The 24,987-nt window shown below is 50.5% G+C and overlaps 7 protein-coding genes across 7 annotated transcripts, besides 7 other annotated features; 3 read left to right on the plus strand and 4 right to left on the minus strand.

The window, feature by feature from the left end:
* Window positions 1-403: 403 nt before the first annotated feature.
* Window positions 404-3,976, plus strand: ACLA_050000 (putative SNF2 family helicase; the record flags this gene model as incomplete). Its single annotated transcript, XM_001271953.1, has 1 exon — window positions 404-3,976. The coding sequence occupies one exon, from the start codon at window positions 404-406 to the stop codon at window positions 3,974-3,976; it is 3,573 nt and encodes a 1,190-aa protein (XP_001271954.1).
* A 620-nt stretch (window positions 3,977-4,596) lies between these two features.
* ACLA_050010 (ribosylnicotinamide kinase) lies at window positions 4,597-5,648 on the plus strand (the record flags this gene model as incomplete). Its single annotated transcript, XM_001271954.1, has 2 exons — window positions 4,597-4,748; window positions 4,832-5,648. 2 exons carry the CDS (start codon window positions 4,597-4,599, stop codon window positions 5,646-5,648), a joined length of 969 nt encoding a protein of 322 aa, XP_001271955.1.
* A 157-nt stretch (window positions 5,649-5,805) lies between these two features.
* ACLA_050020 (uncharacterized protein) lies at window positions 5,806-8,731 on the minus strand (the record flags this gene model as incomplete). The annotated part of the gene is made up of 2 exons (XM_001271955.1): window positions 5,806-8,502; window positions 8,594-8,731. The coding sequence occupies 2 exons, from the start codon at window positions 8,729-8,731 to the stop codon at window positions 5,806-5,808; spliced, it is 2,835 nt and encodes a 944-aa protein (XP_001271956.1).
* An 861-nt stretch (window positions 8,732-9,592) lies between these two features.
* vosA lies at window positions 9,593-11,487 on the minus strand (the record flags this gene model as incomplete). Its single annotated transcript, XM_001271956.1, has 8 exons — window positions 9,593-9,877; window positions 9,946-10,068; window positions 10,204-10,522; window positions 10,592-10,703; window positions 10,766-10,812; window positions 10,877-10,961; window positions 11,026-11,132; window positions 11,252-11,487. The coding sequence occupies 8 exons, from the start codon at window positions 11,485-11,487 to the stop codon at window positions 9,593-9,595; spliced, it is 1,314 nt and encodes a 437-aa protein (XP_001271957.1).
* Window positions 11,488-12,254: 767 nt separating this feature from the next.
* Window positions 12,255-12,324: a microsatellite.
* Window positions 12,270-12,323: a microsatellite.
* A 218-nt stretch (window positions 12,325-12,542) lies between the features above and the next one.
* Window positions 12,543-12,567: a microsatellite.
* Window positions 12,568-12,847: 280 nt separating this feature from the next.
* Window positions 12,848-12,879: a microsatellite.
* Window positions 12,848-12,880: a microsatellite.
* A 2,699-nt stretch (window positions 12,881-15,579) lies between these two features.
* Window positions 15,580-15,602: a microsatellite.
* A 2,818-nt stretch (window positions 15,603-18,420) lies between these two features.
* On the minus strand, window positions 18,421-21,898 carry ACLA_050040 (putative histone acetyltransferase; the record flags this gene model as incomplete). Its single annotated transcript, XM_001271957.1, has 4 exons — window positions 18,421-21,035; window positions 21,108-21,155; window positions 21,247-21,326; window positions 21,396-21,898. The coding sequence occupies 4 exons, from the start codon at window positions 21,896-21,898 to the stop codon at window positions 18,421-18,423; spliced, it is 3,246 nt and encodes a 1,081-aa protein (XP_001271958.1).
* Window positions 19,299-19,329: a microsatellite.
* Window positions 21,899-22,600: 702 nt separating the features above from the next.
* On the plus strand, window positions 22,601-23,138 carry ACLA_050050 (NADH dehydrogenase [ubiquinone] 1 alpha subcomplex subunit 1; the record flags this gene model as incomplete). Its single annotated transcript, XM_001271958.1, has 4 exons — window positions 22,601-22,648; window positions 22,705-22,801; window positions 22,958-23,052; window positions 23,118-23,138. 4 exons carry the CDS (start codon window positions 22,601-22,603, stop codon window positions 23,136-23,138), a joined length of 261 nt encoding a protein of 86 aa, XP_001271959.1.
* A 156-nt stretch (window positions 23,139-23,294) lies between these two features.
* On the minus strand, window positions 23,295-24,381 carry ACLA_050060 (arylamine N-acetyltransferase family protein; the record flags this gene model as incomplete). Its single annotated transcript, XM_001271959.1, has 3 exons — window positions 23,295-23,801; window positions 23,875-23,920; window positions 23,972-24,381. The coding sequence occupies 3 exons, from the start codon at window positions 24,379-24,381 to the stop codon at window positions 23,295-23,297; spliced, it is 963 nt and encodes a 320-aa protein (XP_001271960.1).
* Window positions 24,382-24,987: the final 606 nt, after the last annotated feature.

Raw genomic sequence — 24,987 nt, forward strand, 5'->3', positions numbered from 1 at the left:
AGTGTGGACGGAAGTCTGTGATGTCGCTTCTTCTCTTTTATTTCCCTTCTCATTGAAATCTCTTCTGCGCATGAAGATTTGCATGCCTGCTGGCTGATAGCGGATTGTGGTGATTCGGTTCTGCTCTGAAGGTCGAGTGACAGGAGAAAGGGCAACACAAGTTCAAGGCTGGAGATACTGGGGCTTCAAGACGATGGCGCTCAGTGAGCTGGATATCTGACCAGGTGTTGCATCGACTGAGCCGATTACGATCGCCCATTCTTCGGTTTGTTCCTTCTCCCCCCCTCTCCCCCCGGGCGACCCAAGCACCTATCACGATCTTCGGTGCTGGTTCAATCGCGAATGAAGTCGTGTTTCTGTTATCTTCTCGAGAACTAATGGAATACCTTGTGCTAAGCAGACCATGATCTGTCCCACCCACCATACCCCTCCTGCATCGATGGCGACCCTCGTCACTACTCTCACATCTTCATCCTCGCTCCCGGACCGCAGCAATCAGAAACTGACCCCCGCGCAGAAGTTCAAACAGGAGAAAGAATCCTTCCTTCGAAACCTGGATCCATATGTTGCGGTTGGTGTTCTGAGGAAACGTAATTGGAAGTACAATGTGGACCAGGAGACGATCGTGGACCTCGAAGATGACTATCCTGCCGAGGAACTTGCCAACCTAGAGAAGGAGAACTGGTTGCGGACATTCGAGTATACCTACGTGAGACATCCCCAATGGTGCTATGTCCGTGTCTATGTGTTGCCAGATGATGCTGGGCACAAGTACATTCCTCGCTCGAACAAGGCCTTAAGAGCGGCCCTAAAGACTGTCATGACCAAGGTTGATCGGTCGGCGGACGCATGGGATGGGTTATTCCGCTCAGAACAGAGTATTGCTGAGGATATACCCAATCAAAACGAGTTTGAAGAGGAATCACTCTATTACATCTTCAACACTTTACAGAACCCCGAGCCGCGAGTCGAAGACATGAAGGACCCGTACGCGAGACTCGCTATGGAACAATTGCTATCATCATCATCACTACCATTATCATCCGATAAAGATACGGAGACCGGCCAAGATCTCAGCGTTGTCGGCTTGAAGACCCCTCTCTACCCGTACCAGGGCCGTTCCGCGGCGCTCATGGTTCAGCGAGAGGTGCAACCAGCGCAGATGCTGGATCCCCGCCTGCAAGCCTTTCAGGGCCCCAGCGGCCGTGAATACTACTATGATGACAAAAAGGGCATGATATACAAAGAAAAGAAGTTGTACTCGGAAACTTGCGGGGGCATTTTGGCGGAGACCATGGGCTGCGGGAAGACGCTGATTTGTCTGGCTGTCATTCTGGCAACTCGCAGCCATGTTCCAGCGATACCACCACTGTACCGTGAAGCAGTGGCTACTCGGGAGAAGTGCGCATCTCTGGTAGAAATGGCGGCGGCAGCTGCGGGCCAGTCCTCAATGCCATGGAAGAGCCACTTTGATCGACTCGGCCGTTCTGGTATGGTATATACGAGGTGTATCAAAGCTTGCGAAGAGAATCGCGGCGCTTACAAAATCCCGCCACCTCCAGTACGAAATGCTAGTCGCACGAGCGCGGCATATCCAAGACCCTCTCTTCAACGTGTGCGACTCACATCTGGGACTCTGATTGTTGTTCCCCCCAACTTGGTAGACCACTGGGAAGAACAAATTACGCGGCATACTCAAGGGCTCAAGGTCCTTATCCTACGAAACCCGACGGACGTGACCCCCGATTCCGACGATCTCCTACAATATGATATTCTCTTGTTCTCAAGATCGCGGTTTGACCAGGAGGCTGGCAAGTCAGTCGACAAGAAATGTGGCCCATTTAAGCCCACGGAATCTCCCCTGTTAAAGCTTCACTGGCTTCGCATCATAATTGATGAAGGTCACAGTGTCGCTGGTTCGAGTAAAAGTAACAAGACAAACACCGGCGTTCTCCTAGAGCAGCTACGCGCCGAGCGCCGATGGATTGTGTCAGGAACGCCGTCCCGCGGTCTTTACGGTGTCGAAGTGAGCATCGCCTCACGCGAGACACATACCAGCGACACAGACATGTCTGAGGCAACTGATGCTGTTCTCAAAAGGAAGAAGAAGGTAGAAATCAGAGACGATGATTACATCGCAAGACTGAAACCAGTGGTCGTCCAGTTTTTCGATCTCAAACCGTGGTCAAATCCCGTTACTGACCAGGCTGATTGGACCACGTACACGAAGCTTGTAGGAAAGGACGGGAGCCGTCGAAAAGTGCAGTCACTCCGAGTGATTCTCCAGAGTCTTGTTGTGCGCCATCGCATGGATGTCATCCAGACTGAAACCACACTTCCAAAGCTCCATAACAGGGTGGTTTACTTGGAACCCACCTTTTACGACAGGTTGAATCTGAATCTGTTCATTTTCATCCTGGCCGTTAACGCAATTACATCAGAACGGGAAGGTAAAGACTACATGTTTGATCCTAAAAATAAAGACCATCTAAGCACTTTGATAAGGAATCTTCGACAAGCCGGTTTTTGGTGGGCAACCTCCAACCATGATATTTCAGGGGCCGTGCAAAATGCCCTTGAATATATGGGGAAAAATCGAGATCGCATGAATTACAATGACATCGCAATGCTCTGTGAGGGCATGCAGATAGCTCACAAGGCGCTCGCCAGCGAGGCCTGGAATGCATTTAGACAATTGAACGAGTTGGGCGTCTACGTCCAGGACTTTCCTGACCATGCTCGAGGCTTGTGGGCACTGCAGCCGTCCAAGTCAGACGTCGAGCCACTTCTCATGGGGATTAGCCAAGCTTGTCGTGCCCAACAATTCGTCAAAGAGCACCTGAAATCCTGTGATCCAGCGGAAGGCCTTGCTGGAGCTGGTATCAAAGCCCGCCGGGAATTAGCCAACGCTACAGAAGAAATGAAAGGCAAGTTGGAGTTTGCAACCGAGAAAAAGACCAGAAAGAAAGCCGGAAAGAAATCGTTCTCCAAGGGTCTGATGAAGTCTCTGCCGCCAGACTCGCCTCTTGCACAGACAAAGTTGGTCGCCACAACATCGGCCAAAATGACTTACCTGCTCAATCGAGTTCAGGTATTGCACACGGAGGAGAAGATCATTATCTTTTATGACAGTACAAACTCCGCTGTTTGGATTGCAGAAGGACTCGATTTGCTCGGCATTGAATATCGCATGTACACCAGTACGCTGACCCCTCAGCAGCGCTCGAGCTATTTTAACCTGTTCCGCTACAATGAGGAGATACGGGTCTTCTTGATGGACCTGAACCAAGCATCTCACGGTCTTCACATCGCGAACGCCTCCCGTGTCTTTTTTGTGAACCCTGTCTGGCAACCGAATATTGAGTCTCAGGCCATCAAACGAGCGCATCGAATCGGGCAGACTCGGCCGGTGTATGTGGAGACCCTGGTGCTCAAGGATACATTGGAAGACAGGATGTTGAAGCGCAGAAAAGCAATGTCTGACCAGGAGATGCAAGAAGCGGAAAAGGATCCGCTCGACGACAACGCTATTAAGTCCATCATCCAGAATGAAGCGTTCATCCCAATGATTGGAGATGACAGGCTTGCCAACATCGCATGGCTGAGCACCCCTTCTGGCTTCTTTGACCGGCATAAGCTGCCGATTCCTGACGACGAAGAGGATAGTGAGACTCCTCGGAAGCGAAACCGGCCCTCGCGGAACAACAACGGTTCAGACGGCGAGCTGGATCTTGTCACGCCTAAGAGACGAAGGGCTCCAGCCGGTCTGGAGTTTCTCTCTCCGGAAGGTATTCTGATGACTCCCGCGAGACAGTCGCACTCTCCCAGATCGCCCTCGTTCGTGGCCAGCGTCGATCGCCAGAATAGTGGTACCCAGGGGGCATCTGGGTCCTCTACTGATCTCCAACAAAGCTCAGGATCAGGATCCTTATTTGGCCCTTTGAAAGCTGAGAAGTCTGTCGGATCTCCACAGTGATACTTTTACCATGTACATTACTTCCATTTAAGCAACACTAGTGATGGCTAGAGTCTTTTGAACGAATTTATCGTACATTTAGCGTGACTACTTAGCGCTCTCCTGCTGAACCCATACGCTTGATATGAAGTGACCACACTAGACAAAATCCCCACCACGTTCTTGACATCGTCTCTGAATCTCCAGAATTGACCGCGGTTGTGGGGGTTACTGAAAAAGGAAGTCGTCTACACCCCGCCGGCGGAGCTCACGTGATATCGCAACATCGATTAACAACATCAACTTTTGATGTGGAACATGTAAATAATGTATCCAATTACCGATGATGGCTGTCGATTTCTCTCGTACATACTATTTGGGTTGAGACATTCGAGTACCAGTAGATAGCTGTTGAGTGACAACAGTCCCAGCAACGACGCCGACCCCACTATCAGCGACTGATCGGTCCGACTTACCCCCCAGCTGATGAGACAGCGCCTCCAAGACCCAAAAGACATAATATAATATCTCATCACCCGATTGCTTCTACCTTCAAGTGTACAATGCATTAAACTGAACTACTCTACTCGAACCATACGTTCCAACCCTCCCCACACAACGGAGCCATCCACCGAGACGAAATGTCCCAGGTCACCATAGTCGGGATCTCAGGCCCGTCCTCCAGCGGCAAAACGACCCTAGCGCGTCTCCTGCAGAGCATCTTCTCGCACGTCGACCCAGATCTGCACACCTTTATCATCCACGAGGATGACTTTTACCTCCCGGATGATAAGTAAATCTCCCCTCACCCCGCTCCCCACCCCATTCTCGATGAAAGGAGCAGCTAGCTAATCAGCACAACTCCCCCCCACCAAGAATCCCATATACAACAACTGCCTCCGGCACCACAGTGCAGGACTGGGACACCGTCGAGGCGCTCGATGTGCCCTTTATGGCCGCGGCGCTGGCCTATGTCCGAGCGCACGGCCACCTCCCGCCCCGCCTGAAGAGCAAGGAGGATCTCAACGAGGCGTCTGACTCGGGCGTGCGCGAGGAGACGGTCCTAGGGCTGCGGCGGGACGTCAGCGCGCGACTGCAGCGGGGCCAGGACCAGGGCCAGGGAAAGGGCAAGCGGACGCTAGTTTTCTTCGAGGGGTTTCTGCTCTTCAGTCCGCCGGGAGCGGAGGTGAAGGAGCATGTGCTGCGGCCGGTGCATGAGCAAATCGATGTGCACTTGTTTCTGCCTGCGCCGTATGACTTGGTCAAGGGCCGCCGGGAGAGTCGCAGTGGTTATGTGACGATTGGGCCGGCGCCGATCCCGGCTACTCTGCCGCAGAGGGGATCGCCGATCCCGGAAGATGTGAAACAGCATGTGGACCTGGAAAAGGAGGACGATGCACCGCCGCAGAACTTTTGGACCGACCCGCCAGGTTACGTCGACGATATCGTCTGGCCGCGATATGTTCGGGATCATGCATGGTTGCTGCTACCTGAAACACCCTCCCCGGCTGATGACTTGCAGGAACTCAAGAGCTTAGATACCGAGGACCTAATCAAGAGTGTGGGGCAAGGGGTGAACTTGAGAGATGACGCTGGTGTTATTGTTGCCCCGGGGAAGGGAGCATCACCCATGGCTGATGTACTAAAATGGGCTGTGGAGGAAGTGATCAAGCCATTCGAGACGGTGGGATGATATGAACGATAATCGTCAAATTGAAGAAATATTGCATTGGAAACTGAATTCATATGACTACTTACAGTACCCAAGCTCCGTACAGTCACACCGCCAGCCTTTACCACCCATCCAGGCTCGAACCCACCAGGACTGTGACAATTTCAATCGATGAATCTTAAAGCTCATCCGGAATTGGACCCCTCCAACCAAGCCAATAATCAATTCTGTCACGGAGAGAGAGAACAGATTGATCTCCCGGCACTTTGGAAATCGAACCAGAACCCTTCACTGAGGTGCCGACCAGCTCTGACGCCTCCTGGATGTCTTCCGCGGCTGGATGATTCCCATTTTGAGCCGTGTTGGTCTTCGAACCCTGCTCAAAAGATTCAGGCGATTGGCTCTCAGTGGCTTGCTCTGTGATGACATCACGTTTAGACGGGGTTAGCTCAGGACCCGTGCCTCCATGACTAGGACTTGCCCCGAAAGAATTCAGATCCACAGGCGCGATGGGGGGAGGGACATTCAAACCCGTTTCGTTCAGAGCGCCATTGAACGCATTAGAGTAGGTAGGAGTATATAATGTCACTGAGATTATACACCAAATCACAGAAACACAAAAGGTTGTGATCAGGTATTGCTTCCAGTATGTGAGAAGTTCAACCCGTGAGTCCGTGATCGATGTCCTCAACGAAGGATGGCCCATCTCAACAGGTGAGTCCTGTTCTTCAAAGGGAAGTTCTGAGGGTTGTTCAGGACACCTGTCATCGTCTTCCGCGCTTTGTTTCTCTGTGCTGTGTTCCGCTTCAAAAGCGTTGTCATTGCCATCATCCACGTCTGTCAACCTCACAGGTTCGTGCCCTATTTTTCGGCGGAGTCCCGCCTCCAACTCGGTAAAGATTTGCCGAAGATTGTTTTTATTACTTTCGCAAGAAGTTGAAGAGACAGGATAAATCCGGGGCAGCCAGTTCATAGCTTGACGACCACGAAGATTGACCTCCCAAGTTATCCCAAACATTTCTAGATCTCTAGGCGAGCAAATCACTTGGATGTGAGAGACACCAATTGCATCATCCCTTGCCTGCAACTGAATCATCTGGAGGTCCGTTTTCTGAGACTTGAGTTGGCAGCGAAAACAGCCCTCAGGACCGCCATCTAAACGGAGGAAAAAGCAGCACTTTTCTGCCCAAAAAAAACGGTTGTGCAGCCTCAAGGAACACATCGCTGTGTATTTGACCACAATATCGGGCCGAGGGGCTTTCCCAGGCCCTTCTATATTGGCAACGACTGTATGTTCGGCTCGGATCTCCTGATCTACCGTGAAGTCTTTGACAATACCGTAGAATCTCTGGTCACAGACACGTAGAGGAACGATGAGGTCTCTTTGGTTGACAAATTCAGCGCAAAAACAGTTCTCAACAGTCTTGTATCTCTGCAAATTTGTCGTGCGAAATTCTAAGCCATGGTTCTCGGGCATGAGGAATACGAAGAATGCATTCTCGCCTGCCCTCATTCTGGGAAGGCCTGGTATAACCAAGTCATTCCAACCATTTGGATTCCCGTTCTCAAGGAATACGGAAAGTGTGACGGCAACCTTGTATGTCGCTGGCCTGACCTTTGCAGGGTTCCGAATAAAGATGATTCCGCCATCGATCTCAACTTGAGGCTTGCTCATGCCAGGCTGACAATCATCACAATCGCATGATGGGCGATGCTTGTGACCACTACCTGGCACCCAAGTAGTAGCGTCACCCTTCGAGACTGGAGTCTGCGGTGCAATCACGTCTTCACGCGGTGGCGGACTCGAAGGTTCCGGTGTAGTAGGCTTTATGGCACTTGTTGTCGGTTGTTCGTCGGGTTCTAAATCAATGAGATGACTATCTAGGAGCGTTTTCAGACCAAGACTCGACTGAGATGAATCTCTATCTGAATTAGACTTGGTGATGTTGGTCAATTCGGTAGCAACTGATTCAACCGCCTGGGAAGGATTTGAAGTTGTCGCAGTAGTGGTCGTACTGAAAGAGCCATGGCCTTCTCCCTTGTCATGGGGTGGCTGAATTTTGATTGGCTTTGTAGGAGTGGGAAAATCTCCATTTTCAGAGAGCTGCTTGTCATCCAAAATGTTCGAGGTAGGTCCAAACGTAGGGCTGGAAGATGCTTGTTTTGCTGGGTCATTCTGCAGCCGAGAGACCCGCTTGGGAATCATACTGTGCTTTCTGGAATGTCTCTCACAGAAGGCTCGTGGTGGAGACTGATCTAAAATAGAAATGGCTCCCCTATCTGTTGTCTTGCATGGGGTTCGAACTGACCCGTCATCAGACTCGGGGGTCGACTCGGCAGCGCTGCTGTACTTACTAACAGCGCTCTTTGCAGAGGGTTTCCTACTAGGAGTCTTGTTCTTTTCTGAATCAGAACTGGAATCAGTAAGGCATGCATCGGAGGCACTCCTCTTCTTTCCCAGGTTCTGCGTCCTGATCCAATCAGCACATCTTGCCACGTTCAGGTGCATTCCAGATGAGAACCTGGGTGGAGAGAAGGAAAGCGACAAAGACCCAAGTTCAAGGCTGTCCGAAAGCCTCATGGAATTCTCGGTGGTTGGCGTTGTCTCTTTCGAAAGACCAGTAGATGATTCCTTGCCTGCGGTGCTGAGTCCTTTTGCCGAGATACCTACCGGGAATGTAGAGGGACCCTTGGCTCCATCATCAGAAACCGGGGCAGAGAAGGCAAACAATGGACTCTGAGGTGAACTTTCACTTGAGTGATTCTCCTGGCCCAGTCCATCGGACTGAAGGCGAACAGAGAAGGCCTTGACCAAGGATATGCTTGTGGATCTGGTGTTGAGAAGCTGTAGTTCCGTATTTGGCACACATTGAACCTGTGTGTAGAGAGGATCAACAAAACACGGCCAGTAAGAACTTTTAGAGCCTCTCAACCAGCGGGGATAGGCGACTAAGAAACCAGCTTACCTCGAGCGAGAGTCTGAGATTCACTGGATCGAGCTCATCGCCGCTCCAGGTACCTCGTATCTCCAGATTGCTGAACTCGGGGGAGTGCTGTGGAAGGGGGTTCAGATGGTTCTCTCCTGCATCTATTGTTGAAGCCATGTCCTCTCTGCTTTATGACCTATTCTAGTTCAAACTAGAAATGGGGACGAGATCTAGCCACGACAACAGTGATTCTCAGATGGGGGAGTTGAAGAGGGAAGAGAAGAGGTAACTGGGGAGAAGGGGGGAGAGGATGAAGGAGGTGAAAAGAAGAGAAGGACGACGCATGCTGGTCTGGAAAGAGAAGGCGTGTGGTGTTTATACTGGCCTGACCGATGACTGATTCCTCAGGCACACAATTAGGCACGCAATAGAGATAGACAAAAGGAAGTATGCATACGACCAGCTCTTTGTCTTGGCCTGCATGGTATGCCCTTCTTCAGCTTGTATTACCCTTTCTTCCCTTCCGCCTCTTTTGTAATCAGTCTGTTTCCATTGACATCGGTCATCAGAAAGATTGAAAAGATTCAACAGCCGCCTCCAAAGGCCGTGGGAGCAGGTTAGATTGCCAAGTTTCCCTCAGCCAGACATGAAGCGCCTGCTTTGGTACAATCAATATATACATAGAATATCGAACGTCGCCCTTCAGACGCGAACAATAACCGTGAAAGCAAAGTAAAACTGAAAGTAAAGATATCAGAGAGAGGCCCCGCTAGCACGGTTACTCCTGTTGTGTCCCATGCGCCATGTATAGCCTGCCAGCCCCCGATTCTGTCCCGTATAACACCCGTCCATCGGTCTATCCAAACCAGGGAAACGATAAAAGTAAAGATAAAAACAGAAAGCAAAAGTCGACAAAATCCTCCGAGACAGACCCTCAATTCCCCGAGGGCCATTTTTTAAAAAGAGTAATAAAGGTGGTAGAAAGACATCAGTTGAAGAAAGTATGAGAATAGTAAGCCATGACCTCGTTCGCCGAATTTATCGGGGTGTCCCATTATGGGAACCAGGGTGGTCAAAGGTGCCCTGGCCAGGTGCCGTACCGTATCGATCCCCTTCGTTCGATCCCATTGGCTGGGATGGAAGAATAGGAGTTGCACCTTGTGACGCTTGGTCAAAATAGCCTCGCGTCGCTGCGCCGTTGGTCCCTTGGGGATAGTTGCGATTCCGTTGCAGAGGTGGTAGGATCGTGGAGCTAGTTTGATATTGCTGCGATCGTGATTGAGGGTAGCCTTGTGACATCATGGCGCCTGTGGAATCCGCGGTCTGTTTACGAAGATGGCTATTAGTTCTCATCCATAGGGAAAAGCCATTGGCTCATGGGGATGCTGTACAGGAGTTCCTGGCTGGTTCATCATTCCCAGAGACTGCATTGTGGCCTGCTGGCTGGACCGAGATTGAGCTGCTGGATCCTGCATCTGAGTAACCTGAGCCGAGGACGGGATACCGTACGAAATCTGCACATCGGTGTCAGTAGAGGGTCGCGTTTGTGCCATGTAACCGGACCCCAGAGATTTCAGCGCAGACGTGAAGTTTTTCTGGGGAGACCCATAGGATGAGGGAGGAGTCAGTGTAATTTGTGGGTGACAAACCGCATAATCAGGTACTCCTGCATGTCCCGTGGGATATCCTTGCATCATGGGGTTCTGGTAGGTTCCCGGCTGGTTTGAATACATAGTCGCGGTCTGCGGATATGCGTCTACCTGGCGTATTCGGCCTTCCGCATCATACATGCCTCGATTCCCATAATCCACTGACGTGCGCTGACGCTTGACCGGTGTTCCGTAGTATGTGTAATCTCTACTCGCTGCCGGATAACCACTGAAAGCATTTCCGGGCATCTGCATCGACGAGCGATCCGGGGAACGTGGAAGCGGCTGGGCATATTCATCTGGCCGCGGTGGCCGTTTCCTGACGAAGAAAGGTTAGCATATGTACTGAAAAAGGGCCCCAGCTTTAGTGTCTCGGCGATGAACTTACAGAGACAAAGTACGAGGCTCCTTCCGGATTCTTAGTTTGACACCCTGGTCTGCGAACGATCGTGATAGGAAAGTTGATTCTTGCATCCCCGGGAAAGTCTTCGATGGAGAGACTATGTTGTATTAGCGTACTGGATGAACACAGTATCCAACCGGGGCGTGGAACAGTCCTTACCAGTGAAGCGATCTGAGATAATGGATTTCAAGTAGGTCACGACGTCCCTGTGCACAGAAGTTAACCTCCCGTCCTTCTCCTCCAAAAACCCAGTCACCATAGATTGCTCACTTTCGCATCTCAAAGAGCGTGAACTTCAGCCGAAATTGTCCTTCCATTTTGACAGACAGGTCCCCAAACACGAAAAATCCACCATCTTGAGCCGATCAAGTCAGTGATTGTGAAAGAGACGAGTCCTCTCCATACGAAGCCACGCTTACCGTTGTTATCCACATCCTTCAAACGGTGAAGGGAGGAGACCAAAGTGCCTGCCAAAGCCGTACTCGGCGGCACGGGAACCGGTTGATCTTCATTGCCATCGTATAAGCTGCAGCACATGAAGTAATACGGACTCTGTAGGTAATGCCTACACGGACGGGATTAGCTGTGCAGTTCTTCTCTCGATCGAAACCCCGTCCCTCGGAAAAGCCTTCAGTTGTTACTTACTGAGCAAGATAGCTCCCTTCCTCTCGTACCCGGAGTTGCACGATCGGAGGTGGATCGACCGGCTTGCGTTCTGTGATAATCCCGGCAAATGTCAGCACCCGGCCATTTCTTGACGTTCGACGGACCGCGCTCCCGCGAGCATGCGACGCACCTTTCTCCTTCCCACCAGCCACGCGCGCCCGGTCGGGCTGCTGGCGAATGATCAATTCGAAGTCAGAACTGGTGTTGGACAACATTGTCAGTGGGAAGCCCTGGACAGCTGAGTAAGAGCCGAGAAGACCATTCCGTCGCGAGGAAAGGCCGAACTCACCTCTGAGATTCGCGAGAAAGAGAGGCGTCTGAAAACGTCGACGCACTCATCAAGGCGGAGGTCTGTGACAAACAACCACGTAGAGTAGAGTCAAAGGAACCAAAGACTGGTATATCCGAAAGAGGAACGCGTGACCAACCACGAATTGACCGGACAGGGTTCACGCGAGGGAAGATAAGGCTTGGAATAGAAGCACAAGACAAGGGAAAGGATCTGTCGTTTTTTTTTACAACAAATCGGCAGCGAAAAATGAGATAATAGGCAAGTCGGGTTTGGGTCTTTGGAACCTTGCAGCGGGCACTTGTGGTTCAAAGGAGCACTAGAGTGAACGGACGATAGTACCCAGTGGGGGAAAAGGGGAAGGTCAAGTCGTCAAGAGGACAAGGAGGGGAGAGGGGGGGGGTATGTCTGGTTAAAGATGGACACGCCAGAAGAGTATGATTGATTGATGATTAGTTCAAAGCTGGAGCAGGACCAAGGACCAGGTACCATGGGTGGAGCCTGAGGATGTGGGAATAGGCGAAGACACAGCTAAGTACCTAGTAGTACTTCCTTACTACCACTCCGGATGCGCAGAAGCTGGGAGCTGCTAGGTAAGAGAGCAACAACAGCCAGCAGGAAGAGTATGTAGTAGTAGTCGTCAGTGATAGCGTGCTGGGGGAATTGATCTTCCTTTGAGTGGCTGATGTAGTCTTTCTTTTTTCTTCCTTTTTTTTTTTTTTTTTCTTCCTTTTTTTTTTTTTTTTTCTTTTTCTTTTCTTTTCTGTTCTCGCCTCTCTTCCTATCGCCTTCCGATAAGCGTGATGGAACAGGCGGGTTTTACGAAAACGGCGCCGAAGACACAGCAAGAGAGATGGGATGGTGTCGTCAGAATGCAAGCGGCAAGAGCCAGCCGAGCACGGTTCCAGACAAACCTTAACCGGAGCAGGTGCTAATTTGCTCTATAAAGAGAACAGTGGAAGGTGGTAGTCGGTTGGTTGGAGTAGTAGCAGTAGTAGTAGTAGTATCAGTTGCAGGAGTTGGTAATTCCGGCCCGGACGTCTTGTCTTCCCTTCTGCTGTGCTTTTGGTTGGTGATGTTGTAGTTGTTCCGTGAAGGGAGAAAATAGCGAGAAAACGAGAGGGAAAAAATAAGGTATCAACTTGACCTTGCCGACCGTCGATTTTCTTGACGTTTCTTTTTTTCCCCAACTTCGAGAGAACCTTCTGCTGTCTCGTTCTCTCTCACTCTTCGTGTTCGTCACGAGATTCAAGAATCCAAATGAGATATGGAGTAGAAGGGGTGGGAAAACAAAAAAAAAAAAAAAAAAAAAAAAAAAATTAACCAAAAAAATAATAATAGTAAGTCAAAGAATAATAGCACGAAAAAGCTATTGGGTAAGATTCGGGCGGGATCAGAAGACCGCTCAGCTCAGACGATTATTGATTTGGTGAAAGAAACAGAGCACAGCTGAACAATGGGTCAAAGTCGCCTCCGACAAGAGAAACCTGTGACGCACAGAAACTCCCTGTCGAGTAGAGGACCAAGAGGGGCGGAAAAAAAGACGAAAATTACTCGAATAATTAGAAGACACCGAGCTGAACCATTAACCAGTTAAATGACTGGTGGAGTAGTACCAGTCCTCGAACGCAATGCCCGGTCACTTTTCGGTCGTCGAGGTCTTTCTGGTCAGCTGTCGCCAGTCAAAGAAAGACTCGACCACGGTTGAGCAGGCGGGCTAAGGCGTGTATCAGTCTTGATGATCCGACAGGAACCGCAGAACCGCAGAAAGAATGACGCGCACATTGGCAGTCCACCAAGCAGAGATCGAAGCCGCGGGTGAGGGTTGTCGGTAGATAGATAGAGATGAGACAACCCAGAATCTGAGATTCAGTTCAGAGACCTGCGCAAGACTCAAACCTTACCCTCGTCTAGGCCAGATCGATTGAGAGGTCGATCGAGCTAAGCATGTAATCCACCGCGCCTGCGGCAAACCACCACTCGCTTCCCCGAGTGAGACCAAACCCACAAGCGCAATGGGGTGGCCTCTTGCGCGGAGATGGAGCCGATTATGCAAGTGATAGACCCGTCCTCCTCGCTATCTAGACGCCGCACAGGATCCTCCGGCTCTTTCGCAAACGCCAGGGCCGCCAGGCGAGGTTTTTTGTTGGCCGGTGCGCGCGCCTAAACATTCCAGTTAGAGTCTCGTCTCACCAAAGTGCATCGCTCATTCGCTCCCTCGACTCTGTACCAAACTTTGATTGTCTCTTACTCCGTAGAGTCTTAGGCTTTCGCGGAATCGCGCTCGTAGATCCCTTAGCTTCCTTTTTTGTCTATGTTCTCCTCCCCCTGGATCCGAATCGTTCCTTTTTTTTTTGTCTGCAGACACTATTAAGCTGTCAACAACGCATTCATAGTGTCAAAACACTCAGTACCAAGGAAACAGAACGTACCTTGCTTCCCTCTTGTTCCCTGATGTCGATCAACAGGTTCCGTGTTCCATGGGGATCACGATCCAAGGGCAGGAAATGTTCACTTCCGGCAACGAGGGGACCAGGGCACCACGTCGTGGCCCACTCGCTCTTGTCCCTTGAGACCCTCGACAGATGTTAAAATAAACAAAAAAGAACAACACCGGTGTCTCTACCCTTCTCCTGCTCGCTCAGTGAAACTCAGGTGATCTTCGTTGCACGATTCTCGTGTTGGGCTTCTCCCAGCGCTGAGCTGTCGAATCCGCTTGTTCGTCCTCGAACGAGGTGGGAAATGTGCTCAGGTCACGAGATGCCAACGTGCCTTTCTCTTCCTCCTTCTCGTCCCGGTAAATGGGCTGAAGCAACTCGGGCGTGTCGTCTTCCTCTCCCTTCACCTACGCTGCTTCCGATTCGATCTTCGTCAAATCAGACCAGTTTCTCCTGCTGGACGACGCTTCTCCACCTCCGACGGCAACCTTCGCTTGTGGATGAGGGATGGAGGAGGATTCGAAGGTCAAGCGACAACAGGGTCTCGGGTTTGGGACAGAACGATAAAGGGTTTCATTTTTTTTTTTATAACCTGAAGCAGAAAAGTGGGAGCACGGTACCTTTTTCTTATTCTTGCAGTGTGGGTTTGGCAACGAGGTCGGGCTCCCAATCTCACTTTACTCCTAGCCGCTGCGTCCTAGAGATCTAGCTTGGTGGATGCGTCACATAATTGAGGTCGATAGTCGCATACGCAGGCATACACACAAACCACTGCGCTGGGAGAATAGTTCAGCTCTGACGCATGGAGCTAGATGGATAGATGGAATGCGAACAAAGTTGAGGGGAGGCTGTGCACTGTGCACGCGATCGATTTTCTGGTAAGCTGGGCCATCGATTGCAGTATGTGGTTAGGATCTGAGATGCGTTCCAGCAATTGAGATGCTGACCTTACTGAAATAGTGTTGAACTACGCTGTCTCGCCACCGGAAGACCTGCAGGTACTTCATGCACGCTGTGTCTGGCTCGTATATCAATGGTGCGACCGAGGACCTCCGTATTACACCCTCCTTTTCTCATTTGGAACAAAAAGGGCTCCCCTCCAGACCTTCAAGACTCAGGCTCTGAAACTCCCGCGTACAGCGTCTCGGACAAATACGGATCCTGCAGCTGCGCCTAGCCGCATTCGCCTGCAAAGGTACTGGGAGAAGGAAGCCGATAATAGCAATCTTCACAATCTACTTCAGGCCTTCAAATGAGCTGGTCTATTGCAGTGTGGGAAAGATTTCGTTCTGCAATGGAATTACCACTTAAGAAGATGAAGGAACGGATGCATCATTTTTCGCAGACCCGGGAAACCAATAGCGACTCAATATGCGGACATCACAGGGTCAGCCTAGAATGTGCGCAAATGAAGATATTGTCATTGGTGACGACCACGCAAGGGTGGTATCGACCAATCTCTGCATATGTAAGATCCTGGGCATTAGACGTGAAGGGCGAATGGTCGTCCAGTGGGGCTTATGACATTCAATAACCATGTCCCTAAAGGATGATCGCAACTTTGGAGCGTGAGCAAAAGCAAAAAAAAAAAAGAAAAAAAAAAGAGGTCAGACAAGGGCGAGTTCATTCGCGGACTTGCACATTGCGAGGGTGATAATCTCGCTCGAACTCGGCCGTGAGACTGATTTAAGAAACAAGGTTATCAAGCACTGACCATTCAATTCCTGTCCACCATTATTTTCAGCCATCCCCGGAAAGATGCGCAAGCGTCCGGCTACCCTTGGAATCGCCCTTTGCCGTTGGTCGAATGCTCTTCTGCCGACTGGTGCACCGTATCAATAGTGCCACGTTTCAGTGGCGTAGTGGACGAGCTCACTGGATCAAGAGTTCAAGACTCTTGTTGATCGTTGGTTCCATGGGGCGCACTTATGGCGTCGTGTCTCTTTGGGGAGTCTGCAGCGTCCGGAAAACAGCTCCGTCCAGGGCTCTCTCCATCGCTATGTACCGTGAAAAGCTGACCGAAAATCAATTGGATCGGCGTAGGGTTGGTCGCTGTGTGTTAAGAGATTGTGATTCTGTCGCATTTCGGTCGCTCATGGAATCTAAAACTCGGATGACGGAGATAAGCTAGGTGCTGCGAGGGAAAGTGATAAGAAAAAGGGGAAAGGTAAAAAGGAAGAGGAGAAGAAGAGAGACACTCGGCTACGGAAGACTGGTTGAAGTACACTGACTGGCATCTGTTTTTGTCCTCCTACAAATATTATGGTGGGGGTTCAAAAAGCTGCAGGATGAATTGTTGCCGAACCTATCGGTCCCATTTGGCGCCTTTTTCTCCTCCATCATGACTCCTCCCGAGGTCATCTATCTACGACGGCTAGCTGTCCTTGGGAGAAGCAATTGAGAACCAGAGGTCGTCCAGAAACGGCTTATTGGCACTACATTTATGCTTATTCCAGGACCGAACACGAGTTCCATGTCTTTGCAGGATTGTGACCCATGGTCTGACACTAATTGTCGAGGCACAATATCGAGGATTGGCATTGTTTCTGCTCACTCTGTAACTTCAGAATAGTGACGGCGATACACATCTTGGAGCCATAATGACGTCTCAACCAAGTCTGGCAAGTACAGATGGTCGGATGGACGGACGAAGTCTGCACCTTGCTCCGCGATCTTCGAGAGACGCGCAGACACCGACTGTCACATTTTGTTCGTCGCAGAAAAAGAACGTCGTCTTTTTCTTACCCTTTTTTTTTTTTTTTTTCTCCCTACCAGCAAGTGGCCCGTGTTGGGTTGAAAGCTCGAAACAAGCGAGAAAAGGAGTCACGGAGACTTTCTCCAGAAGACTTGCGATTGAAAAGAAGCAAAAAAAAAAAGCAATCTCTGTGAAGTGTGAAGTTCACATGGTCACACCTTCTTGTGATCTTGAGGGAGAATGATTGACATTCGGACCGTGTACTATGTAGATACTTACTTACTGGCCGGGTTATTGGTACAATTCGGGCTCTCGACAAGTCGAAGGCAACTGACATTCCACGAAGAGCCACCTGCTAATTATTGACTTGCCTACAGCAATGGCTTCTTGACTTCTGAGACCAGTCAAAGAAAATTCCCCACCCCCTATGCATCAAAGCATCTCGAAAGTCCACCTCGGCATGCTAAGACAATAGTCTCCATGGGTAGTGTTTGCCTCCTGCACTTCTTGCAGTTCGATGCCAGTCAATTCCTCTTTTTGCTTCACTGTACGGAATACTTTGTACTGTGCGTTAACTGCGTTTAGTCCATATTTGCATTGCCGTTAACTACGGCCGACCAAACTTAAAACCCAGAGTGATTTCCTGGGTTTCAAATCCCCACAGGTACATCCTGCACAATGTGCACATACCATCCATACATACTCCGTAGCTGGAGCTTGGTGGTACTTTTGTATGCAGCCCAAGAAGCTCAGAATTAACTGACCACCTGGCAGATCAGCTAGCATCAACCGTCTTCCTCAGTTTCTTCCTCTATTCTTCATGGCTTATCTCGCATTTTCATCTGTCCCAAGTCCCAACCTAGTTGAGTAGACGCAAAAGTCAACCTTGAAGCCAACATAACCAACATCTGTCAGCCTTCATAGCGTGCTATTCTTTCATCAACATAGCTCTTCCTATAGTACTTCAAAGTCACCCTGAGCAATAATTTTCATTCAAAGATCTGTATTCATTTGTAGATATGCGAATTATTCTCCGCAATAATGGACAGACGCCGCTTCCTATGTGTCACATGCCCTACGTATGAGAGGCACAACTGGCCCATCAGGCTTTATTTTTCTGCCTGTATCTGGGAAATGCACCCCCCAAAGGTCAACTATCACATCAAGACAGAGACTTAAGTAGTCCGTACTTGCTGAGTATCTCCTCGTTGATAACTAGACAAATATGACCACTAGCTGATCAGCCTAAGGCTAGAAGCGCGCAGCGTAAACATCGACGGCTTCGTTGGTTTGTCGGCAGAGAAACAAGACAATTGAGTACATTACATGTGGAAAGGAAGGTCGCGAAGATCGGGTGAACAGGCAATCCGGCAGATCTCGAAGCCCGCCATGCAGAAAAGCGACAGGGATCTCTAAGATAACAGGACATTCATAGAAGAGAAGAGACGAGGGAATAGGCGCGTGCGCCAAAGGCGCTGTGATATCAAATGATGGCCGGAACTCCGGATGCTCAACCCACTCCTTGCTCGATGAGTGATACATTTAGGAAAAGAAAACAAAAAGAGTATAGAAAAGAAGGAGAAAAAAAAAAAGGAGCCAACCCCAACCTGCATAAACTCAATAACGCCCGATGCTAAATGCGTCGTCAACCGCCATGAAGGGTGCCGTGTCCTCTGCTGCTCGTCATTCCTTGCGATTTTTTTGGCCTGCTTGAAAATACATCAGCTCATGTCTCCATGATCGCGTCCCCATCCGCATCCCTTGCAGCAGGCTTGTTTTCTTGCGCCGTGTCGATCTCCTCCGCTGGGATGGTCACTTCGCTCTTTTCCACTACTGATTTCCGGCTTGTGGACCGTGATAGTTTCCCTCGGTTCTCGACTCCTCGGCCTTTCGATGTGATTCGGGGTTCGGAATGAGGGAGGTCCCCGTCCACTATCTTTGGCATGGAGTCCGAGATCTCGGTGCCGTTGGCAGGACCGGGTTCTATGCCGTTCCCGATGTGGTTCAGAATTTCAGTTTCCGGGTCTGCGGACACCTGCTGCGAAGTGTCTTGTACTTCTCCGGGGGCATCTTCTGAAGTCTGATGATCACCATTCACGAATCCATTGGTCTCCCCATTAGTCGGCTCCGGAGCAGACGAGTCAATGGGCTTCGCGCCACGTCCGCGCCGGGTACTCCCTGGATTCGCGGTAGGGGTCTCAGCGGCCAACGTAGACGCTCGCCGGGGAGTCCCACGACCGCTCGTGCGAGCAGTTGTGGGTGTGATTGCCACTTTATTGTACATAGACTTGCTTCCAAACGGTCGTCCCGGTTTTCTCTTGAAGATGGGAGCCTGAACCGGAGGATAAATTTCAAATCTAGAGGGCGGAATCCCTGCTACCGGATTGGACGGCGCATCGGCACTCGAGCTGGCTGTAGCCGTTGTGCGATGATGGAAGCCGTTAGTATTTGAGAACCCATGTGTCGAGGGAGGGCCGGCGGGCTTGTTCAAACGATTATCGGACTCGGTATGTCTGATACCATTGACAGGTCGATGGAGAATTCCATTGAGACGCCCTGTAATCTGTTGCTCTTCCTCGCTCACCATCTGCTTGGCCCCTTCGCCCTCCTCCTCCTCCTCCTCTTCCTCTTCCTCTGGATCTTCTCGCGGAGCAACAGCATGTAACGGAGCTCGGTCAAATTGGGACTGGTTGCTCCGACCCATGATATAAGGAGTCCAGACTAGAGCACTAGGGTTGAGTTGAACGTAGCCTTTGTCCTCCCAATTTCGAATGCACTCTTCAAAATAGCTGTAATTGAGGCGCAAAGCGTACGTTTTGGTCACCGGATCTCTGACAAGGGCACGTAGCCCTTCCAATCCAGAGACCACATCATCAAAGGTCATTCCTGTTCGCTCTGAGAGCTCCGCGACGCTGATCGGAGTCTTCTGATTCCGCAATTGATATGATAGAATGAGCCGCCAGTAATTTCGGTAGGATACCAACCCCATATCGGAAAGAGGCTTCTCTGGCGACCCTGTCTTGCCTTCAATGCGCGTAAGCAAGTATGAGAAATCAATGAGAAGGTTGCCGTAACCTTTCCTTTGGTGGATAGGGAGGGTAAGGATGCAAGAGACATTGTTTGCTGAACTGGGTCGTTTCTCTTTGCTGAAGTACCCAACGAAGTGGCACCCCAAGTCGTCAAATTCGGTCATGACATAGAACAAGAATGGTTCAACATCATAGTATAGGGTCTTGGACCCTAGGAACAGTTTGGCAAGCAAGCAAAGATTCTGGCAGTATACTGGATTTTTTCTGCCGTCGACTTCGAATATTGAAATAGAACCATCACGGTAGATCTCGTCCCCCGGAGGATGCTTGGCAGGGCATTTCAACTTGTGCCGCCAGGCAACATAGTCTGAGTTCATGTATTTCAAGCAAAACTCACAGATATAGAGCACCCGATTGCGACTGTACTCTTCGGGATATGGCGCTGCATACCAGGTCTCGATCTCGTATCCTCCAAAGTTGATGTACTTGATCCTCGATGGAGGGCCAGAGACCTTCTGAGAAGCGTGTTGGACACTTTCTCCTCCACTCTCAGCCTCCATGACTCTCCTCTGCCATTCCTCTTCAGCCTTCTGCCGTGCGACTTCAAATCTTTCGCGGTCGACATGGGTGGGCAAGGTTCGAGAAGTGTCAGCATCCGTTTCTGACAGAATGCCACCGTAAGGTTTTGATTTTGATTCGTCCGTCTCACGATCATTGAATGAGTAGAAGGGAGAGATGTAGGGCGCGGGGGGGATGGGAGCAAAGTGCGACAGTGGTTCTTGGGCCACCGGTGTTGGTTTGGGGGTTCTTCTGCCTCGAATTTGGGATCGGCTCCGAGAATTGAGGATTTTTGACATTTTGGTATCATTGAGCCGGAACGAGATGACAAGTCGCCCAAACTGCTTCAAGACTATACGACAATTGTCTTTTTCCTCGCCACGAGTGCGTCGGGAACGAGTTCGAACTGGTGACAGAGTATCCACGCCTCCGAAGGCATGGTCTCCGGATTCAGCCCGTGCAGAACGCAATGATGATTGCCGGCGCCACTTTCGAAGAACAGGCGTATGCTCGCCTGCCTCGGTCGAAGACGCTTTTCTCTTTCGCAATGACCTTGAGCCGGTCAAGAGCTGATCGTTAACGTCCGTGGTATTGAAAATTGAGTGGAAACCGGACCCTTCCTCGCCAGTGTGTGCTGGTAGGAGCTCCCGGCGCATCTTCTTTTGGCGGGGGATCCGCCGATTCGCATCTATCTGTTCGGTAGTTGGCTGTAATTTCTCCCGAACACAAGTCGGGCATCTCCAGGAGGTAGCATCTGCGCATTTTTAGTATAAGTGCGACATGTGGTTTACTCAGCCTGAGGAGACAGCCTTGTTGTCAGACATACCTTGTGTGTCATCCAGCGCATTCTGTTCTCGAGCACATTGTCGATGGGCTATCGAGCGTCAAAATTAGTAACAGTCGTTGAGGGGAATACGAATTTCGACTCATGCAAGGACCAATTATAGGGTGGTGAGCCAACGTACAATGATCACCGCAGACAGCGCATGTTAGATATTCTTCAAACTCCTCGCTAGGATCATGATCCTCATCTTGATGACAGAAGCTATATTCCTTGTCAATACTGAACGCAAAAGGGGCAAGAGAGGCCATTGATGACGTGAGCAAGACTTACATGCAGTTCCCACGGACGGGTTGGTCTCCTTCTGCATCCTCCCTGCCATTGCTCTCCGCTTCCCACTCCTCTTCGCCGGCATCCGACTCCGAACTGCTCGAAGAGGAAGCCGATGCGTCGCTATCGCTCTGGTTGTCAAAGACTGGATCGCCTTCCCCGTCGGCTGTCGCCGAAACAACATCTTCATTGTTCTCAACAGAGCGTCTTTCATCGGGCACGTTCACAGGTCCGACCGATTCAGCGCCTTGGTTCTGGTTATCGCCATTGATAGTCAATTCCGTGTCTGGTTCGCCCTCCGCGTCGAGATCTTCATCGTAATCGGCATCTTGGTCTTCGTCAGCAACTTCCCCGGAGTAGGCCTGGTGAACCGCATTCTGAAGCTGCTGATCCATCTCATAAAGGTCTGTCTCCTCTTCCCCCTCTGCGTCCTGATCACTATCCACCAGATCTGCTGGAGGCCTTGCCTCCGGCTCCTCGACGGCCGGCAGCACGGTTGCCGGCATGGTGTAAGTCGCTGTGGTCGCCAGTTTGAGCGATAGTTGTTCAATCGAATAAGGTATGTTTCGCGATGTCTCGGTCAAAGGTTGAGGCTATGGAAGCTTCCCGCTAGGGTCGACAATCATCTGGCGGCGCACGAAAGGGGCATCGGGGATAGTTGATAAGCTTGATTTGAGCAGAGGAAGTTCAAGCTCTAACAGCGCCAGTATGTCAGGTCGTACTGGAAGATGAAAATCAGGCAGTATGGGCCAGGGCGCAAAGAGAGCAATCGTAGATAGATTCCGATCTGAGGCGCTGGAAGGGATCGGCAAAGGCAAAAGGCAAACAACGCGTGTAGCAGAAGAACAGAACCCGCGATACCAAAAATCCGACTAATTCTGTAGGAGTAGAGCAAGCTTAAACGCGTATTTCCATAGGAAGAACGCCGACCGTGGAGTTATTCAGCCTTCAACCCCATCTGCCGCCGCTTCACGCCCCTTCTCTTGCTGTGAGGTTCATGGAGATTGCTGACTCAGCCAGATTGACCCCGACCCGGCTAAACCGCTTTAGGACGTCCTCCAGACCTCGACGTCGGCGGATTCCAGCGGGCACAAGAATCGCTGCCGGAAGACCTCTTGACGTTTGAATACAATTGGAACAGTCAATTGACGTTCGAACTGGATTTCAGTTTTCGCTTCCCATCCTGAGCAGTATTCTCATCCTCCAAAATGGGTGTCCCCTTCGAAGCTCTTATCCCCTATGGGATCATTATCGCTGTGTGTAATCCCACTTCCCGACCTCTCCGACTCGACTTACTGACTGAACATGGCAGATGTTCGGCGTTACCGGTGCTGGTCTCACTGCCGCTAAATACTTTGGCAATGAAGGAAAGAAGGCGCGGTGGAACAAGGATCTGTGGGATAGAGTAAGTACTTTCTGGGTTTGTGACAGGTGATCTGGTTTGAAGCAGATGGCTAATATCGACACAGCAAAGTACGTGATTTCTGATGCTCGCGATTCCTCTTCCTCCTCGTTTATGGGCCCAATGCTCTGAGAAGCAACAGCTGACCGTCTCGACTGTACAGTGATGGAGAGAGATTTGCGAATCACAGGGACCTTGCGCGGCCAGTCATCCAATGCCGTAGCACCCAAGGGCTTCGACGTCAGCAACCCATGGAAGGTATGCTTTGTTTGAAAGAATTGACTCCTTGGGAAATGACGGGACCATGCTAATGTGCCTTCCAGCTTGAAAAACGGATTTTCTAAGTCACGCCAGCGTGCCCCCGCATCATGTCCCCCATTTCATCTTCCTCCTGCCTGCATCTTTCTAAATCAATATCCACGCACTTTAGAGCAACGTCGTTTGTACAATATTACTGAGCAAGCGAAACGCTGCAAAGTAGTCTTCAATTGCCAAAATTCCTATCTGATCTGAGATACCATACCCTGAATTCCTTCCACCTCATAGTCTTGGAAGTGCATGTTGAAATACTTGGCCAGAGCTTGTCTCCGATCGTCTTCGGTTTCTATCGTGACCAGAATCTCTGTTTCACTGCCTAGTCGTCTCTTCACTTCTTTGCCAATCATCACATATATTCCCTTGGGCTGGAACCCATCCTCTTCCAGGATTACCCTGGTACACACAAAGGCCTGCGTGAACCAGCTGGTGGGCTTGTTGCTTGTGGCAAAATTCATTACCGCAAAATCCTGCGGTAGATATTCATTCTCCGAAAAGGAATATACCGGCATCCATTCGCTCTCTGGATTGTACCTGATCTGGTAGATCCAGACTCTCTGCGTTTGGTCGACAAAGTCCGGAATACTGTCTTTGATGAGGCGCATTTCCCCTGGCGCAATACCAATTGCAACCGTATCCTCTTCCAGCGGAAGTGGACTGGTAGGCCCGTTGTTTCCAAAGCCAACGTCAATCTAAATGTCAATGGTGTCAGTGGGCAGTGTCTGAGAATATGACGGAGTTTCCCTCCCCCCTAAAGACCCATACCGCGTATTTCCGGCCGTCAATAGCCACTATGAGGATCATGTGTCCACTAGGCTCATATGTCAGCCCTGTAGGATCAACAGTAGACAACTATACATACATCGACAGGTACCCCACCGCATCTCTGTTTCCAGTGGCCGCAGCACGACTCACTCGACCTCCCGTGGGATAGACACGGTATCCGAGAGTCCGCAGAACGGTGAAGAGCAAATTGGTATTCTCCATGCAATAGCCATCCATTTTGCGCACGACTAGTTTCTCAAAGATGCAGGACGGGTGGATGGAGACTGTGTGGTGTTGGGAGTAATGCAGCGAAGAATTACCCCAGGGGATGGCGCCCAGGTGTCGCTGCTGGATCTCCGTCAGTGCAGCAAGAGGATCCTTCTGAATACATTGTTGGAGGAGTTGCAGTCGAGTGCTTCCCGCCGCGCTGGCGGACTCGGCATACCCAATGCGCTGCAGGTAGACCTCTAACTGGTCCGCGGTATATGAGGGTGCTGGGGATGCCATGATGAAACAATGCGCAGCCGGTAAGGGGTCCGACTGGTTATGCACAAAGCATGAAGAACAGTATGGGTTCACTCAGGAAATAAATCGAGATAGTTGGATATACAGTATTTGTCGCGAATTTGTCAGACGGATGGACCCAGATGGAGGCTGGAGCCCGTGGGTCGTGAAGCCACCAAGATGACCGGGGATTGGCTTCTTGGACCCTGATACGAGAGAATAAAATTATTGAAAAGCCACATCTCGGATAGCTATCCAGGCAAGATGGAAGAGATCCGACACATTTGATGCTTTTCGAGTACGTACTACGTAGCCGGTTTCTCCCCGTGTTTTACCCCACTATCTCTGGGTTGTTGCGATGTGCAGTCTGTAAGGAATATTCCATGTGCAGGAGATGACAGTGGATTCAATTCAATCTCGAGACCCAGACCCTCTCAAGTGGATAAAGAGGCATATATATCATAGGACGGGATCAACTCCTCTACAAGGGGGTGCTGACATCTCGAAGGTGGAAAACTTATCAGATCCTCGGCTATCAGGAGACTGACATTTGATGTCAAAAGAGGACGATACTACACCAAGTAGACAGAGACTGATATGCAAGCCGAA

This window comes from Aspergillus clavatus, genomic scaffold (assembly GCF_000002715.2).
Source record: "Aspergillus clavatus NRRL 1 1099423829800 genomic scaffold, whole genome shotgun sequence".
In the NCBI taxonomy this organism is placed as follows: Eukaryota; Fungi; Ascomycota; class Eurotiomycetes; order Eurotiales; family Aspergillaceae; genus Aspergillus; species Aspergillus clavatus.